General features: G+C 35.4%; 2 protein-coding genes across 7 annotated transcripts in view; one reads left to right on the forward strand and one right to left on the reverse strand.

The window, feature by feature from the left end:
• Positions 1 to 19,383, reverse strand: part of LOC106973620 (BEN domain-containing protein 5) — a 1,423,832-nt gene that overhangs the window by 1,197,170 nt on the left and 207,279 nt on the right. The window lies entirely within an intron of this gene.
• On the forward strand, positions 5,334 to 5,926 carry LOC106973647 (60S ribosomal protein L21-like). The gene has a single exon (XM_053213971.1). The coding sequence runs from the start codon at positions 5,389 to 5,391 to the stop codon at positions 5,869 to 5,871; it is 483 nt and encodes a 160-aa protein (XP_053069946.1). The 5' UTR covers positions 5,334 to 5,388; the 3' UTR covers positions 5,872 to 5,926.

A 19,383-nucleotide genomic window follows, 5' to 3' on the forward strand; every position in this document is an offset into this window, starting at 1 on the left:
AAAATTGGCAGACAAGAAAGGAGTGGCAGGATATAATCAACGTGCTGAATCACAAAAATATGCAACCAATAGTTCTTTATCCAGCAAGACTACCTTTCTAAATGGAAGGAGAGATAGAGTTTCCCAAACAAAAACGAAAGGAGCTTGTGACCACTAAGCCAGCCTAGCAAGAAATTTTAATGGGGACTCTGAATGGAGAAAAGACAAAATAACACAAAAAGACCAAAAGCAACAAAGACTACAATGGACCAGAGAACATCACCAGAAACACCAACTCTACAGGTAACACAATGGCACTGAATTCATACCTTTCAGTGCTCACTCTAAATGTCAATGGACTAAACACTCCAATCAAAAGACATGAGGTAACAGAATGGATAAGAAAATAAGACCTTCATATATGCTGTTGACAAGAGACACATTTTAGACCTAAAGACACGTTCAGATTGAAAGTAAGGGGATCAAGAACCATATATCATTCTAATGGTCATCAAAAGAAAGCCGGATTAGCCATACTTATCCCAGACAAACTAGATTTTAAAATAAAGACTGTAACAAGAGATGAAGGGCATTATATCATAATTAAGGAGTCTGACCACCAATTAGATCTAAGAATTGTAAATATTTATGCCCTGAAGTGAAGCACCCAAATATATACATCAATTAATCACCAACATAAAGAAAGTCATTGACAATAATACCCTAATAGTAGGAGAATTCAACACCTCACTTACAACATTGGACAGATTATGTAAGCAGAAAATCAACAAGGAAACAATGGCTTTGAATGACACACTGTATCGGATGGAATTACCAGATATATTCATAACATTTCTTCCTAAAGCAGAAGAATACACATTCTTCTTGAGTGCACATGGAATGTTCTCCATAATAAATCACATACTGGGTCACAAATCACCCCTCAACAAGTACAAAAAGATCAATATCATACCTTGAATATTTTCAGACCACAACACTAGGAAACTCAAAATCAACCATAAGACAAAATTTGGAAAGACCATGATACTTGGAGATTAAAGAACATCCTACTAAAGAATGCATGCGTTAACCAAGAAGTTGAAGAGGAAATTAAAAAGTACATGGAAACCAATGAAAATGAAAACACGACAGCCCAAAACCTCTGGGATGCAGCAAAGTCGGTCATAAGAGGGAAGTATATAGCAGTCCAGGCCTTCCTAAAGAAGGAAGAAAGGTTTCAGATACAAAACCTAACCCTACACCTTAAAAAGCTGGAAAAAGAACAACAAAGAAAGCCCAAAATCAGCAGAAGAAGGGACATAATAAACATTAGACCAGAAATCACGGATATTCAAAAAAAAAAACAGTAGAACACATCAGTGAAACCAGGAGATGCTTCCTTGAATTAACAAAATTGATAAACCAGATTATCAACAAAATTGAAAATAAACAAAATTGATAGCCAGATTGATCAAAAGAAAGAGAAAAGGACCCAAATGAATAAAATCATGAAAGAAAGAGGAGAGCTCACAACCAACACTGCAGAAATACAAACAATAATAAGAAAATATTATGAGCAATTATATGCCAACAAATTGGAAGCAATAGAAAATTTGAACAGACGCATAACCAGTAACAAAATTGAATGAAATGTTGCTATTCGCAACAACCTGGATGGACCTTGATGGCATTATGCTAAGAGAAATACAAATACCTCATGATTTCACTTATACATGGAATCTAAAAATAAACAAACCAAACCAAAACAAAACCCAGACTCATTAACAGAGTAAACAGATTATTGACTGCTTTGAGGGAGGATTAAATTGGTGAAGAGGATCAAGAAGTACAAACTTCCAGTTGTAAAATAAATAAGCTAGAGAGATGTAATTTATAGCATGTGGAATACAGTCAATAATATGGTATTAGGTTTGTATGATGACTGATGGTAACTAGATTTACTATGATCATTTCTCAATGTGAACAAATGTAAAATCACTATTTTGCACACCTGAACCCAATATAATATTGTATGTTAATTGTACTCCTCCTACCCACCCCCCCAAAAAAGGATAAAGTCAATTATGTTGAAGGACTAAATCAGATTCTACATGGTATTTCATGCCTTATTAATAACAATAGCTAACATACCGATAATAATATACTATGCACGGTACCAGGCACTTTGTGTTTAATACACATTCAGTCTTTAATTCTTAGAATAACCTTTTAAAGTAGGTTTTATATCCATTTCAATATATCCAGACCATTTCTCACAAATTTCATTGCCACCAACCTAATTTAAGCCACCATTACCTCTAATATGGATTACTGCAACAGCCTCCTAATAAGTATCTCTGCTTCTACACTTGTCTCTCTTTAGGCCCTTCCCCAGTAAACACTCCAAAATATAAGATCACTCAGGTGACTCCTTCATTCAAAACTTCCATTAGTTCTCCATTTTCTTCAAAGTAAAAGCCAACATCCTTACATATGACATATGCAAAGACCATATGATCTGCCACACCTTTACTTCTACCTCTCTGAACTCATTTCCTACTGTAAACTCTCCCTTACTCCTCTGCTTCAGTCACACAGGCCTGCTTACTGACCCTAGAATTACTTAAGCACAGTCCCACCTCTGAGACTCTAATGCTTTGCTTTGCTTCTCCCAAATTCTTTAGAGCTAACTCTATCTACATTAAGCCTTTGCTCATATCTCACCTTATAAGGGCTCCCCAGCCATCCTATTTAGCATTCAATCTGCCTTTCACCCCATCCCATTACCATCCACTCTTACTACTCTGCCCTACTTTTCTCCCCCATAGCTTCTATAACCTTCTAATGTGCTAAATGACTTATTTTTTGTCTAGTATTTATAATCTTTCTCTTCTAAAAGAATGTAAGTTTTATGAAGGCAAGACCATTATTTTGTTCATGGGTATATCCCAATAACTAACATACCAGCTGATGCATAATATATGTTCAACAACACTTTTTGAGTAAATGATTTTTTCAAATAAGAAAACTGAAACACCAAGGTATGAAGGAATTTGTCAAGATTATACAACTTCTACATGGTGGAGCTGATGATTTAACTCAAATTTGGTTAACTACAAAGCCCATGTTTTTTCTGCTACACCACATTGCCAGTAAAAGTTTATCAAATACACTTTCTTCAGGAAAAATAACAGCATGTTATAATTTTTAAGATAATTACAGATTATGAATGACTATAAAGAGACATGAGACATCACAAAATTAAAAAGAAGTAAATGAAAGAGTCTCAAGAAAGGATGGAGAGTAAGCCAAAAAAAGTAATCATATTGATAGAATTTCAGGAAGAAAGAGTGTTAACTCTTTAACTTCCAACCAGTACAATAATACTTGCTACAGCAACTCAGACATAGTCATCCAGTTATCACACAGTAAATTCTTGACTTGTTCATTCAATTAATGAATTCTTCAATTTTATCAGGCACACAGTATTTATTGACCAATGTATCCTCAGTATCTCTGTTTGCATGCCATCAACACTTATAGATAAATGCATTCCTGGAAAGCTGTGTCTATTAAACAACTTTTATTTACATAATTACTTACCTTAGACTGAAATTTGCCTCTATACACTAATTTGAGTTAGGCTTTCTGAATTCATGCAGAAAAATTTCACTCCTTTTCTCCATGAAAGAACTGTAAATACTTAATGATAATCATCATATTCAAGTGAAATTGTCTCTTCTTGAAACTCAACACCTCCAACTCCCTCAACTACTCTTCAAATGTCCTGATCTCCTACTGACTCAGTACCCTGATCACACTTTGGATAAAAGTTCTGGTTTCTCAAGGTCTTATGCCAAGATCTATCCTAATTGACCAACTAAGTATCCTTAACCCTGTTTTATCAAGAAGGCTTTCATTAATAGTATTTTATATCCCACTGTTTGGGCTCTTTTATTTGTAATTTTTGTATTCAGCTCAGTCCCAACTAGCACCTTGACATTGCTTAGGAAGGTAAGTAGAGGAATCATATTTTTGGTGATATGCTAACTATGAATATTTTGAAAATCAAGTGAATGAACTGCAACCTGTCTGGGTGAACCAATAGCTGATGAAGTCTTTAAATATCTTATAGAGAAAGGAAAATCAATTCTTATCAGATGCTTTGGGCTTTATACTTAACCAAGCCAGTTCTGACAAACTCATGTATTTCCAAGGAGTTTTCCAGCTCCAATATTAATTGCCTTTAACTGAGATCATAAAATTTGTGTTTAACATATTGATGATAAAACCAAGTATATATAAGACAAAAATTATCTGTAAGTTATAATCACGTTCAGCAGACTCCCACAAATTGAATCAAGAACAATCCCCCACACTATAAATAATGAAGAAATATTTCTAGAGTAAGAAAATACTGTGCTCCATTATGCTACTTAAAATGTGGAGAGCAGGTCAGCTATGGACAGAGCTGGAGGCCAAATCCAATGTCTATAAGTCAGTCAAACTCACTTTACAGCATACTTTTATAGGTTTATTCAAGGATTTGATAACTCAAGAATAAATTAATGTGCTATCTTCCCACCTTTTTGTCAAGGACTTTTTCCTCATTGCTTTTACACAAACTCTTCTAAAGAAAAGGAAACCAGAATTGAGTCCTACTGCAAACAGACTACCTAAATCTCAAGATGGTACTAGAGTCCCACCTCCATGACATTATCTCTGCAGCATAGGCTAGTGGAAATAGGGATACATTTTTCAGACTCTACTTCTTAAAGTTGTATAACTATGGGACAATTATTACCTCTGAGAAATTCTGACTAAAAAATAGTTTAGGTAACAATGCCTAAACCCACAAGAGCCAAGTATCAGAATCCTCTGAAAGTACATGTTAAAATTGATTAATGTTGGCTTTCTTACTTTCCTAAGCTTTTCCTAGCCCACAATGATCAACTGTACTTAACAGCATTTAATCTCTAAACTAATATTTGTCAACTAGCCATAGACCTCATCATTTTTTTCATATTCTTTGTCCTTAGTTTAGCTGTAATTACTTAATTTTTCACAATATTAAACCTTGTCTTCCCAACTATATTGTGAGCTCACTGAGGACAGAGATACTACCTTATTCATTGATAAATCTCCCATAGTTCCTAAAATAAGGGCATATGTTTCATAATCAGATGATGCAAATAATTTTCACAAAGTATCCAATATGACATAAAACATTTATTTTTGATCTAGAAAGGTTCAAAATCCAGCTATAATAGTTTAGTCAGGGTTCTCCAGGGAAACAGAATCAATAGGGTCTGTGTGTATGTGAGACAGAGAAAGAGAGAGACAGACAGAAAGAGAGAGAGAGAGAACTTCCTTTCGGCCGGAACCGCCATCTTCCAGTAATTCGCCAAAATGACCAACACAAAGGGAAAGAGGAGAGGTACTCGCTATATGTTCTCTAGGCCTTTTAGAAAACATGGAGTTGTTCCTTTGGCAACATACATGCGAATCTACAAGAAGGGTGATATTGTAGACATCAAGGGAATGGGCACTGTTCAAAAAGGAATGCCCCACAAATGTTACCACGGCAAAACTGGAAGAGTCTACAATGTTACCCAGCATGCTGTTGGCATTGTTGTAAACAAACAAGTTAAGGGCAAGATTCTTGCTAAGAGAATTAATGTACGTATCGAGCACAATAAGCACTCAAAGAGCCGCGACAGCTTCCTGAAGCGTGTGAAGGAAAATTATCAGAAAAAGAAGGAAGCCAAGGAGAAAGGTACTTGGGTTCAACTGAAGCGCCAGCCTGCCCCACCCAGAGAAGCACACTTTGTGAGAACCAATGGAAAGGAACCTGAGCTGTTGGAACCCATTCCCTATGAATTCATGGTGTGATAAATGTAAAAAAAATAAAAGACGTCAAGACTGTAAAAATGTTTCTTTTAATTGAGTAGCAGCGTGGTATTGTCTTCCCCAAAGAAGTATTTAAAGCAAACTTTATATCCGAATTCACTGGGGGATGGCTTTACTCAAATTTTGTGGGTTTTGAGGCACCTGGATGACTCAGTTAAGCATCCAACTTTGGGTCAGGTCATGATCTTGCAGTCCATGAGTTTGAGCCCCGTGTCAGGCTCTGTGCTGACAGCTCAGAGCCTGGATCCTGCTTTGGATTCTGTGTCTCCCTCTCTCTCTGCCCTCTCCTGCTTGTGCTCTCTCTAGAGTTTCAAAAATAAACGTTAAAATATGTAAAAAAAAAAAAAAAAAAGAAAGAAAGAAAGAAAGGAAGAAAGAAAGAAAGAGACAGAGAGAGATTTTAATGAACTGGCTCACAAGACTGTGGAGGTTGGCAAATCCGAAATCTACAGGGTAGATCATCGGGCTTTAAAACTCAGTAAATAGGTAATCTTAGAACTTGACTTCAAAGTAAGACTATAGGCAAAGTTCCTTCTTCTTCAGAGGAGTCAGTCCTTTTGTTCTTAAAACCTTCAACTGGTTGAATAAAGTCTACTCACATGATGGAGTATAATCTGCTTTACTCAAAGTCTATAGATTTAAATATTAATCTCATTTAAAAGATTTATCAATAGGCAAAGATAACAGGAGAGAACCAACGTTTTGGAATTATTTCCCCTTGACTACACACTTAATAGAGACTTTTGATCTGATGAGTATTAGAAAAAACCTTAGGGCACCTGGGTGGCTCAGTTGGTTGAGCGTCCAACTTCAGCTCAGGTCATGATCTCACAGTTCGTGAGTTCGAGCCCCACATTGGGCTCTGGGCTGACAGCTCAGAGCCTGGAGCCTGACTCCGATGCTGTGTCTCTCTCTCTGCCCCTACTCTGCTCACACTCTGTCTCTGTCTCTCTCTGTCTCTCAAAAATAAATAAACATTAAAAATTTTTGTAAGAAACCTTAGAGTTCATTCTATATAAAAGGAAAATTGGATAGTGTCCAAATGGGAAATGACTTACTTCAGCCTATTACTGTATTAAATCAAGTTGGAGTCAAATTCTGGTTCCCTGATTTCTAACCCAGTCTTATTTCAGATGCTACTCACACAGGCTTGGGCTTCTTTTCACACCCCAATCTTATTTAAATACTGGCATTCATCCTAGAAAATGCTAAACTAACATAAATCAATTATTACAAAAGAAATTTCTAATTTCCCTTTTTCACTCTTTCTTAAATAATCTTTATTTTTCTAAACATAGCTGTTCTTGAGTACATAATTAGCTCTATCTCTCACTCAGCATAGGAAAATCCTCCCAGAATCCATTACTCTGTGAAGTTTAACGAAGAATCTCAGAAAACAGCTTGATTTTGTCAAATGTGATCAGAAGAAAAGAAAAGCCACATCACTCTCCACCCTTATAGCACTGCTTTTAGTCAAGACTTCATTTCTTACCTAATTGTTTTACCTGTTACTTGGGTCTATGCCACTAACCTAGCATCCATATTGCTGCCAGAGTAATCTTTCGAAAATGTAAACCTAACCACACCACTCTCCTCTTTAATTCTGTGCTCAATAGCTCACTCAGCAAAATACTCAAAGCTGTCATTATCTTTATTTCTAGCCTCATCTACCACAATATATCCAAGATCCCCCAAACTCCAGCCAGCCAGTCTTGCCAAAAAGTTTACTTTATTCCAAACACTTTACACTAGTTCGTCAGCGTTTTTCACTTGTTCCACTTCTTTAAAATTATCTGAATTTCAAATAAATTAAATTTGGAGGGATATTAATATACTGGATATTATATTGTTTAAAAAAAGATATTTTGGGGAAAAAAGATATTTTGACTTCTGATCAGGATAACTCAGTATCTTCATATTTTATATACTCTTTCTGCTCCAAATATATAGCAATTATAGATATACAACCACAAAGATATACCCAAGTTTAAAAAAATAAGAACATTTCCATGGACCAGAAATGAAAGAAGTCAAGAATGAATATACGTAGAAGCTATGAACCTATTGGGCTCCAGATTAAGACCCAGGGCAAGATGACAGTTTTGTTCTATTAATTAAAGGAAGAGGTCTGTTAGACTGCAGTGGCTCTAATTCTTTAGTAGCCTATTTAAGCAAGTAAAAATCTATGACTGTAATGCATCAAGGTTAATAAATCTAAACTTGAGGACAAACCAAACACAAACAGCCAACTAGGCTTTCCCACTTAGACTATAGCCAATCAAATAATTTTCTTGCTTTGTTTCCGTATGTTCTCCATTAAAATCTTTCTCCTATCTCCTGTCCATGGAGTGTTTCTAACTACTTCTGGTTTGGCACTGCCCAGTTAGAATCAATTTTTGCTCAAATCAACCCTTATGATTTTTCATATACCTCAGTTCATCTTTTAATTGTTCTTATGTGGTGAAAGCAATTAAATTGTTTCACCATGGGTGATGGACTAAACTAAGTCTTTCAGTCTAAGTCAGACTGTAGGATGGAGTTCAGTGACATGTGAAAGAAAGCTAAGGAACTATTGCTACCTACTGCCTCAGGTCTCAGTAGAAGATAAAAGCAGTCTCCTGTACAGTACAAGTTTTCTTCTACCTTGGTGATCAGATCTTTGATACTCCAGTATCAGTGCTAGACAGAAGCCTCAAAATGCCATCATAATTTTTGGTTTTAATTGGATATCCTGTGAAATCAGAAAGAGGCAAGCAAAAAGGAAGGGGTGAGCACAGTAGCAGAAAAGGAATTAAACAAAACTATTTCCCTCTAAATTTAACTTTATAGACAAAAACAAAAACAAATACTAACAAATAAAAACAAAAGAAAAAAAGCTAACAGTGAGGAAGGCAGCTCACAAGTGGATAATCTTTGAAACACATAAGTTTAGGATTTAGAATACTCATTCCCATACAAATAAAGGATTACTTTTATATCACTTCTATTAAACATGATACTTGAGATCATGGACAATGCAGTAAAACAAGAAAAAAAAGCACAAGAATTAGAAAAGAAGAGGCAAAGCTATCCTTATTTGCAAATATATAGCATTTTTATTTACATAGAAAATATGTAAGATTCTAGAATTATCAGAATTAGTAAGGCTGTTTGGCATGTTTACTAGATGAAAAAACATCAACATATAAAATTCGTTAGCATTTCCATACATTAGTAAAAATAAGTTAAAAATACACCAAAAAAAGTATTCATCCAGAATAGCAATAAAAACTATAAAATACTTTTTAAAAATATACTAACAAAAGATTGAGAAACCTCTAGAATAAAATTAAAAAGAGCATTTTTTAAAATGATCTGAACATATCATATGTTTTCACTCATATGTGGAACTTGAGAAACTTAACAGAAGACCATGTGGGAAGGGAAGGGGAAAAACAGTTTCAAACAGAAAGAGAGGCAAACCATAAGAGACTCTTAAAAACAGACAGCAAACGGGTTGATAGGGGCATTAAGGAAGTGGGGACAATGGGTGATGGGCTTTGAGGAGGGCCCTTGTTAGGATGAACACTGGATGTTGCATGTAAGAGATGAACCACAGGAATCTACCCCCCAAAACCAAGAGCACACTGTACACACTGTATGTTAGCCAATTTTACAATAAATTATATTTAAAAAATAAAATAAAAAATAAAAAGATCTGAAGAAATGGAGACACATACAAGATATGCTTATATTTATAAAATTAAAAACTCAACATGCAAAATAATCTATAATGTCAATGCTACTACAGTCAGAACTACAGCAAAGGTTTTTCCCCCAGAATTTAAAAAGTTTACCCCAAAATTAATATTAAAATATAGATGAAAAACAGGATAATTTTACCCAAAGCATTTTTTTCAAGAATAAGGTAGGAAGACTCAACATAATAGCTATTATGTATTATTTTAGGAATACAGTAATTCATACACTAAGGCATTACTGCACAGGGACAGTCAAATAAAACAATAGAAAAAAAGTAGATGCAAAATGGACAGGCATATATGAAACTTTATGTGTAACAGAGATGGCATTACAAAATAGGGGAAATGATGAACTATTTACTCAGTAGTGCTGGAAAAATTAACTATGCATATTGGGGAAAATTAGATCCTTATCTCATACTACATGTAAAAATCAATTCCATGTGAATTCAAGCACAAAATACACAAAGAAAACTTTACTTATTTTCAAAATTAACATAATCTTGATTTAGGAAAGTACTCATTTGACAAGACATGAAAAGCATAAACCCAAAAAAAGGCTAGATAAATCTGGTTATATTAGCATTTTGAATTTTTGCTCAAAGGTATTTGCCATAAACAAATATCGAATGTAAAATAGAAGAATATCAAGACTATCTGAAGAAATCCTTGAAATAGTAAAATAAGTCTAACAATACAATTTTAAATGCAATGTGTAAATGAGAAGGTAATTCACAGAAGAAATCTGAAATACCAATAAATATATGAGAGTTCATAAGGAGACATGTAATTGAAAATGAAAACCACAATGATATACCATATAATATGCATCAGATTGGCAAAAATATAAAAAACCTGACAACACTAAGTACAAAAATAGCAGAGAAATGAGAACTCTCATAAACAACTGATAGCAAGTATATTACAATGACCTAAGTGAGTGCTTTAGCAGTAAACAGAAGATGTTGCTATCTTTTAACTCAGCAATCGCATCTCTAGACATATGGGAAATTTTAGCACATGTAGAATTATTTTAAAAATATACATCTGGGGCACCTGGGTGGCTCAGTCAGTTAAGTGGCTGACTCTTGATTTGGGCTCAGGTCATGATCTCACAGTTCATTAATTTGAGCCCCACATTGGGCTCTGCCTGACAGCCCAGATCCTGCTTGGGATTCTTCTTCTCTCTCTGCCCCTCCACCACTTGTGCTCTGTCTCTCAAAATAAATAAATAAATAAACACACTTAAAAAAAAAAAAGAAAAGAAGGACACCTGGGTGGCTCGGTTGAGTGTCCAAATTCAGCTCAGGTCATGATCTCGCGGTTTGGGGTTTCCAGCCCCACGTCCGGCTCTGCGCTGACAGCCCAGAGTCTGGAGCCTGCATCAGATTCTGTGCCTCCCTCTCTCTCTCTGCCCCTCCCCTGCTCATGCTCTGTCTCTCTCTCTTTCAAAAAAAAAACATTAAAAAAATTTTTTTAGAAAAGAAATTATCCACTAGTGGGAGATTAAAAAAATTAGAGAATAGTCATAATTGAATACTATACAATAGTTAAATTAGCTAAAATTACATGTTTTAACAGGAACAAAACTTATATACCTAACTTGAAGAGCAAATGCAAGCTGGAGAATGATATATACAAAATGATATAAATTGTTTATAACTACAAACGTGTAAGAATAGGTTAAAGGACTTATGAATATGTCAAAGATAAAATTCAGGAAAACTATTAGTTCCGGGAAGGAAGAAAGAGATGTAAAATTACTAATAACAAATGAGGAACTCCCAAAAAACTATGTGAAGCAAGCATGGCAACATTTTAATTTGCAATAAGACTTATTAAAGGATAAAAAATAAGAGATTTATAAATATTGCTATAAAAAGATAGCCACAATATATTAAGCATAAGACATATTAAGTGTATTTTTTAAATTCTTGGCAAGAAAAACAAGTCAAAGTAAGATTAAGTTTAAATATGATATTTTGAAATAAACCCTCCACCCTACTCTTCCATCCTTCTTCATAGGTGAAAATCCTTGTTGCAGAATTTCTTCTGGCCCTGTATCTCTGCAATGTTACTCTATCTGCCTAGAATTCTTCAAGTATTTGAGTTAGCTGGAAACTTTATACATCTCCATAAATATTCAGCTGAAATGTCAGCTCTTTTAGATAGCCTTTCTTAATGTTAATAACCCACCCCAATTAGTTTCCTGCTGTAACTCTTAGAACTATGTCCCTACCTCTATCATGTATTTTAATCATCCATTTACATGTCTGTGAGCTCTCATAAGAATCATGTCTGATTCTTTTCCACAACATCAGAAGAACCTAGCACATGCTGGCACATTACAGGCTCTCAGCCAATGCTTATTAATACATGATAAATGAACCAGAACTACTGAAAGAACGTGGCTATCCCTGTCAATCAGTCCTAGCCTGTAGGCATAAAATCCAGATGTCTGGAATCCTGTCATCACAAAGTGTCATTCAAGGGCATACACTAGAGAAATCCATTTATCCCTTCCTCACCTCTTGCCTCATTCTTTGTTGTCCCCAGCCTATTCAGGTCATGCCACCCGCCTCCTGCTCTTCTAAGTACTTCTAAATCAGAGATTTAAAGGCCTCAAAAAAGTACCAGAAACCTTCTCATAACAATCCTATCACTTCTCCCAGGCCAGCCTGTACCCTAGTGGTAGCACAGCCTTACAATCTGAAATTTAAGTCAGATGATCTACTCCTGTTTCTGTAAGTGTCACAGGCTATTTGAATTAGGTGGCACCTCTGGGTTCAAAGACTTCACAGCTAACATGACTGGGATTTCCTGTGTGGAAGAGACCAGTTCTTCTGATACACCAAAACCACATGAAGACTGGTAGTTACAGGGCCACAAAAGCCTCATCTTGGAGGAGCCAGCACTGTTTGCAGCTGTGCTTCTTCATTTCCCACATCATTTGGACCAACATACTTCACATAATAATAGAATTAGGAATAGCTCACTGTTATATAACACTTATTATGTGATATATTTATATCACATAAATATACACACATACATGCACACATGCATTCAATCTTTACAACAGAACAAATGATGCTGGTTCTATTATCACCCACCTTTTATTAATGAGAAAAGTGAAACACTTTTTTTTAATTTACCCTACATCACATAGCTTGGAATTAAGTGGTAGGGCTATGTGTACTCTTCCCAAAATGCTATATATTAGGTCAAAAGAATTGTCATTACTTTCAACAGGTTGTATACATACCTAAGCTGTCATTTCTCCCCATATAGAAAGGAAAAATAAAAAGTACAATAAAAAAAGGAGTCTGCAAAATAGAATCATAACATATCAGAACTAGAACAACAGAAATGTTATATACACTTTTAACAAATTAACGAAGGCCCTAAAGGGGAAAGTGGCCTAGCCAAGGTCACATCATGGTGGGAAACCATGCATCATTAGGTCATTAGAATGTTCTTTAACATACCTTACTTTGAAGATCACTTTACTGCTTTTAGTAGGAGACAGTCTTTGATTCCTGTCTTAAAATCTGTCACAGTTTTAGTAAATGTCACTTCAGGTAACTGGACAAGATGTCTCTTTTGATGCAAATCTAGGGGTTCAAGTACATTTATTACAAGCTATGTGTCATAGCAACCTCATGAAGCTGTTTTCTTTCTAAAACTAGCAACCCAATGCTTTATATGTGATGCTAGGATAACTTGAGTTGACAAACTGAAGTAAGTCATTCCAGAGTCTTAACCTAGGTATCAAAATATTATATGGAAAAAAACAATTTTTAAAGATAAAAGATTGTCAAACCACCTGGAAAATTATAGTCAAATAATGAACCTTAATGTGTACAATTATTTAATGGAAGAAATCAAATAAATAAATAAATGGAGAGATATTCATATTCATGGATGAGAAGACAATACTGTCCAGATGATAGTTCCTCTCAAATTAATCTATAGATTCAATGCAATCCTAGTCAAAATCCCAGCAAGCTACTTTCTGGATGTCAACAAACTTATTCTAAAGTTTATATGGAGATGCAGAAGACACAGAATAGCCAACACAATTGAAAGAAAAGGACAAAGTTGGAAGACTTAGATTACTTGACTTCAAAATTTACTATAAAGCTACAGTAATCAACACATTGTGTTACTGACAAGAGTAGACAGATCAATGCAACAGATCAAGGAGTCTGAAAATAGACCTATGGGCAACTAATCTTTGACAAAGGAGCAAAGGGAAAAAAAAAAAACAGTGTTTTCCAAGAGTCTTTTCAACAAATGGGTATTGGAACAACTAGACATCCACAGGCAAAAAAATCATTCTAGACAAAGACATTACACTCTTCACCGAAATTAACAAAAAATGGGTTATATACATAAATATAAAACACAAAACTATAAAATTCCTAGAAGATATAATTGGAGAAAACCTAAGTGACATTAGGTATGGTGATGACCTTTTTTTTAATGTTTATTTATTTTTGAGAGACAGAGAGTGAGCAGGGAAGGGCAGAGAGAGAGGGAGACACACAATCAGAAGCAGACTCCTGGTTCTGAGCTGTCAGCACAGAGCCCGATGCTGGGCTCGAACTCACTAAATGTGAGACCATGACCTGAGCTGAAGTCAGCCGCTTAATCAACTGAGCCACCCAGGCACCCCAGGTATGGTAATGACTTTTAAGATCAATCCATGGCACAATCTCTGAAAGAAAGAACTGATGAACTGGAACTCATTAAAATTAAAAACTTCTGGGGGGAAAAAAAACTTCTCTGCAAAAGACAATGTGAAGAGAATGAAAAGACCAGCAACAGATTGGGAAAAAATATTTGCAAAAGACATGTGATAAAGGACTGTTACCTAAAATATACAAACAACTCTTGAAACTCAACAATAATGAAATGAACAACCTTATTAAAAACTGGGCCAAGAACCTGAACAAACACCTCACCAAAGGTATACAGGTCCCACATAAACATATGAAATGATACTAAAAATCATATGTTACTAGGGATCTGCAAAGTAAAACAATGAGATATTACTACATACCTACTAAAATAACCAAAATCCAGAACACTAACAAGACCAAACACTGCTGAAGATTGGAACAAGGGGAACTCCCATTCACTGCTGGTGGGAATGCAAGGGCATACAGCCACTTCAAAAGACAATTTGGCAGTTTCTTACCCACTCCTCTTACCCACTCCTCTTACCAAATGATCCAGCAATTACACTCCTTGGTATTTACCCAAAGGAGTTAAAAACTTAACATCCACACAAAAATATGACCATGAATGTTTATATAGCAGCTTTATTCATAACTGCCCAAACTTGAAAGCAACCAAGACATCCATCAGTACATGAATGGGTTAATAAACTGTAGTACATCCAGACAATGGAATGTTATTCAGCACTGAAATTAAATGAGCTATTAAGTCATGAAAAGACATAGAGAAACCTTAAATGCATACTAATAAATGGAAAAAAGCCAATCTGCAAAGTCTAAATTCTATATGATTCCAACAATGTAACATTCTGGAAAAAACAAAACTATGAAGACAATAAAAAGATCAATGGTTCTCAGGAGCTGAGGAGGGAGGGATGAAAAGACACAAAACAGAGGATTTTTAGGACAGTGAAACTACTTTCTGTAATACTATAATGATGGATACATGTCATTATATATTTGTCCACACCCAGAGAACATACAACACCGAGAGTGAACACTAACAAAAACTATGGATGTTTGGTGATAAATATGTAGCAACATAGGTTTGATTATAACAAATGTACCATTCTGGTGTAGAATTCTGATAGTAAGTGGTATAGAATGAATGTTTGTGTCCCCCAATCCCCTAAGTTCCTATGATGAAACTTAATTCCCAATGTGACAGTATTTGGAGATAAGAGTTTTGGCGAAGTAACTGGCTCTGTCCTCATGAAGAGAATTAGTGTTCTTATAAAAGAGACCCTACTGAGTTCTCTCATCCCTTCTGCCTTGTGAGGCTACAGCAAAAAGATGGCATCTATGAACCAGCAAGTTGTTCCTCCTTAGACACTATATCCCCTGGTGCTTTGATCTTGGACTTTCTAGCCTCCAGACCTGTGCAAAATGCATTTCTGTTGTTTATAAAACATTCAGACTATGGTATTATTATAATAGCAGCCAGAATGGACTAAGACAGAGGGAGAAGTTGTGTATATGTGCACGCAGAAAGTATAGCAGAAATCTCATTGCCTTCTGCTAAACTTTTTTATGAATCTAAAAAACTAATCTAAAAAATTAAGTCCATTAAAAAGCTATCAAAACCCACAGAATTTTATACGACAAAGAGTTTACCTGAACGTATACAAATTTTTAAAAACTCAGAAGATAGGGGAACCCAGGATAGAATACAGAATGAAAAAATAATATGACTATATTAAGAATGCATGACATAACATTGCTGATGAGGCTGGTGCTGACCTAAGCAATGCTGGAAATGAGAACAGACTATAAGTCTGAAGAAAAAAGAAAATGCACACAGACACTGTACTCTTCTTGGTAAAATTGTTTCCCACGGGGATACAGGTTAACAATTTTGAAACTTCTGTACAAGTATACTTATACTAAACAAATGAGTAAATGGATGGCAGATGGTAGGAGCCAGGTTTCCCTCTGTTGGAGGAGGATACAAGCATGGAGAGAAGACTAAAATAAACCATGTTTTACTAAATAAGAATTTAAGACATCAGCATGAACTAATGTTCATCTTAATATAGATATAGATGTACAAATAAATATAGGTATACATGTGTTAGTATATGTACATTTATTTCTAAGCTCTGTCCACTGATAGGGCCTAGAAGCAATGTGACCCCAGTAAGAAAAAGCATACCCAGCATGCAGATCTTGCTTTGTAATACCATTGTCGTATAAAAGGAACCAGGATTTCTTGGAGTAACAGCTGATTCAAGTGTTGGGACAGGACATATACAAAATGAGCATGGAGTATCTCCTAGTGCCAGAAAATAAGGAAGTGCTCAAAAAACAAATGAGGGTAAGTAGAAGGGACACAGGAACCAACTAAAAGAGGTCCCAACAGCCAAAGCAGGAACAATTTGAATACCCAAATAAAGTAGTATTGGATTATAACCCAAAATGTAAACTAAATACCTATAGGTTCACATAGAGATAAATAAATGAATAAACAAATAGGGAGAAGAGACAAATCTCCTATGCAGAATTCCAAATAACTTGTACTTACTCCACCCTAAAGCAGGTAGAGCAAAACTCTCCATTCTTTATGTGTGGGTTGCCCATAGTGACCTTCCAAAGAGTACAGCATAAAATTTTTAGGGGAAACAAGTTACTTTATAGAGAAGAATCTAGACAAACATTAGCTCATTAACATCATATTTAATAGTATGCACTCTTCATATGTGAGGAGAATAGCTCTTTACCTCATCTTCTTCCCCAAAACCAATAACCCCCATCTCATTACAAGAAAAACATCAGGCAAATTCAAATTGAGGCATATTCTAAAAAATGCCTAGCGACTATTCCTCAAAATTGTCAAGGTCATCAAAAATAAGGAAAGACTGACAAATTCTCTTGGTCTTGATTTGCATAATGGAACATGATGACAAAAATAACTTGTTATCCTCAACAGGATTCTGAGACAGAAAAAAATAGTAAAAACTAAGAAAATATGAATAATGTATGGACTATAGTGAATAATAATGTATCAATGTTGGTTGATTAATTATAACAAATGTAGTATACTAATGTAAGATATTAACTATGGAGAAACTGGGAACGGATATAAAAACATATGTCCCTATCTTTGCAATTTCTCTGTAAATTTAAAACTATTTTAGATGGAAATAACTCAAATGTCCATCAACAGATGAATGGATTAAAAATGTGGTATATACATATGATGGAATATGTTTAAAGCCGTGAAAAACAGTAAGATACGGATACATGCTAAAACACAGATAAATCTTTAAACAATCATTCGGGGTAAAGAAGCCAAACACAGAAGTTCACATGTGTTCTTCATTTATGTGAAATACTCAGAATAGGTAAATCTATAGTGACAGATACTAGATCAGTGTTTGCCAGAGGCTGCAGGGATGGGGAGGGAGTGTGGAAGTTTACAAAAAATGAAAAGTAATTACTTAATGAGCAGAAGAATTCCTTTAGGGGAGATAAAAATATTTTATAACTAGATAGAGGTGATAGTTTCACAGCACTCTAAAAGTAATAAACGTCACTGATTGTACAATTTAAAATGGTTAATTTTATGTTTCTGACTTTTACTTTAAAACACAATTTATTGGGGCACCAGGGTGGTTCAATTGGTTACCCATCCACCTCTTGATTTTGGTTCAGGTCATGATCTCATGGTTCATGGGTTCAAGACCCATGACAGGCTCCACCCTGCATGGAGCCTCCTTGTAATTCCCTCTCCCTCTCTTTCTGACCTTCCCCTGCTTGTGTGTGCTCCCTCTCTCAAATAAATGGTTTTTTTAATTAAAAAACAAAACAAAGTTTATCAATGTAAAGAAATCTAAAACTATTTTATTTTTTTAACGTTTATTTATTTTGAGAGAGAGAGAGAGAGAGAGAGAGAGTGTGTGTGTGTGTGTGTGTGTGTGTGTGTGCACGCACACAGGAGGGGTAGAGAGAGAGAATCCTAAGCAGGCTCTGAGCTGTCAGCATGGAGCTTGACACAGGGCTCAAACTCACAAACCGTGAGATCACGACATGAGCTGAAATCAAGAGTTGGACGATTAACCAACTGAGCCACCAGGCACCCCTAAAACTATTTTCAATAAAAACTTTCTTTTTAAAAGTAGAAAGCTGTAGTACTTTTTTCTTACTCATTGTAACAATCAATATAGATACCACTTTCTTGCAAAACATTTATTTATTTATTTACTTACTTACGTATTCTTGAGCAAGAGAGAGAAGGGAAGGGGCAAAGAGAGAGAGAGAGAGAGAGAAAATCCCAGGAAGGTTCCACACTATCAGCGCAGAGCCCAACACAGACTCACAAACTGTGAGATCATGACCTGAGCTAAAATCAAGAATCAGATGCTTAACTGACTAAGCCACCCATGTGCCCCTCTTGCAAAACTATTTGTTTTCCAAGTAATCTTAAGTAATCTATTATAGAAGTTAAATCATGAACGTGAGGCAATATATCTATGCAAAGCTATGTCATGATAGTGAGAGGTCTAAGAAGTCATAGCATCTGAAAAAAAACTCAGTGAAATGATCCCTAATCTAATAGGCAAAGGAACTGTATTCAAGTCCTGTTCTGGCTCCTAATTAGCTCTCTGACGTTGGTCAATTCTGTTCTCCTTTGTGGACCCCAAATTTTTTCACATTTAAAAATGAAGATTATGCAACTAAATGATCTCAGTTCTAAATTTCTGTAGTTCTTACTGGAAAAGAATTATCTTTTCTTCTACTTTGATTTGATTATCTATCATGCCTGCAGGAATTCTGCAATCAGAGCCTATTCGAGCTGCCTAGTTATCTGATTACAAGTAAAGGAAGGTGACACTCAGAGCCTAATGTGGGGAAAGGTGGGAAGAAATAGACATTCTCATAAACCACTGGTAGGAGTATAAACCAGTACCGTCATTCAAGAGAGTCAGTGGCAATATATAACTAAATATAAAAATAAGCATATTTTTTGACTATGCAACCCTGTGTCTAGAAACATACAAGGAGACAAATGCACG

Source organism: Acinonyx jubatus, chromosome C1 (genome assembly GCF_027475565.1).
Source record: "Acinonyx jubatus isolate Ajub_Pintada_27869175 chromosome C1, VMU_Ajub_asm_v1.0, whole genome shotgun sequence".
Taxonomy (NCBI): Eukaryota; Metazoa; Chordata; class Mammalia; order Carnivora; family Felidae; genus Acinonyx; species Acinonyx jubatus.

Bases quoted from the DNA above. Each gene is read 5' to 3' on its own strand.
- LOC106973647 (XM_053213971.1), top strand. From the start codon at position 5,389: ATGACCAACACAAAGGGAAAGAGGAGAGGTACTCGCTATATGTTCTCT.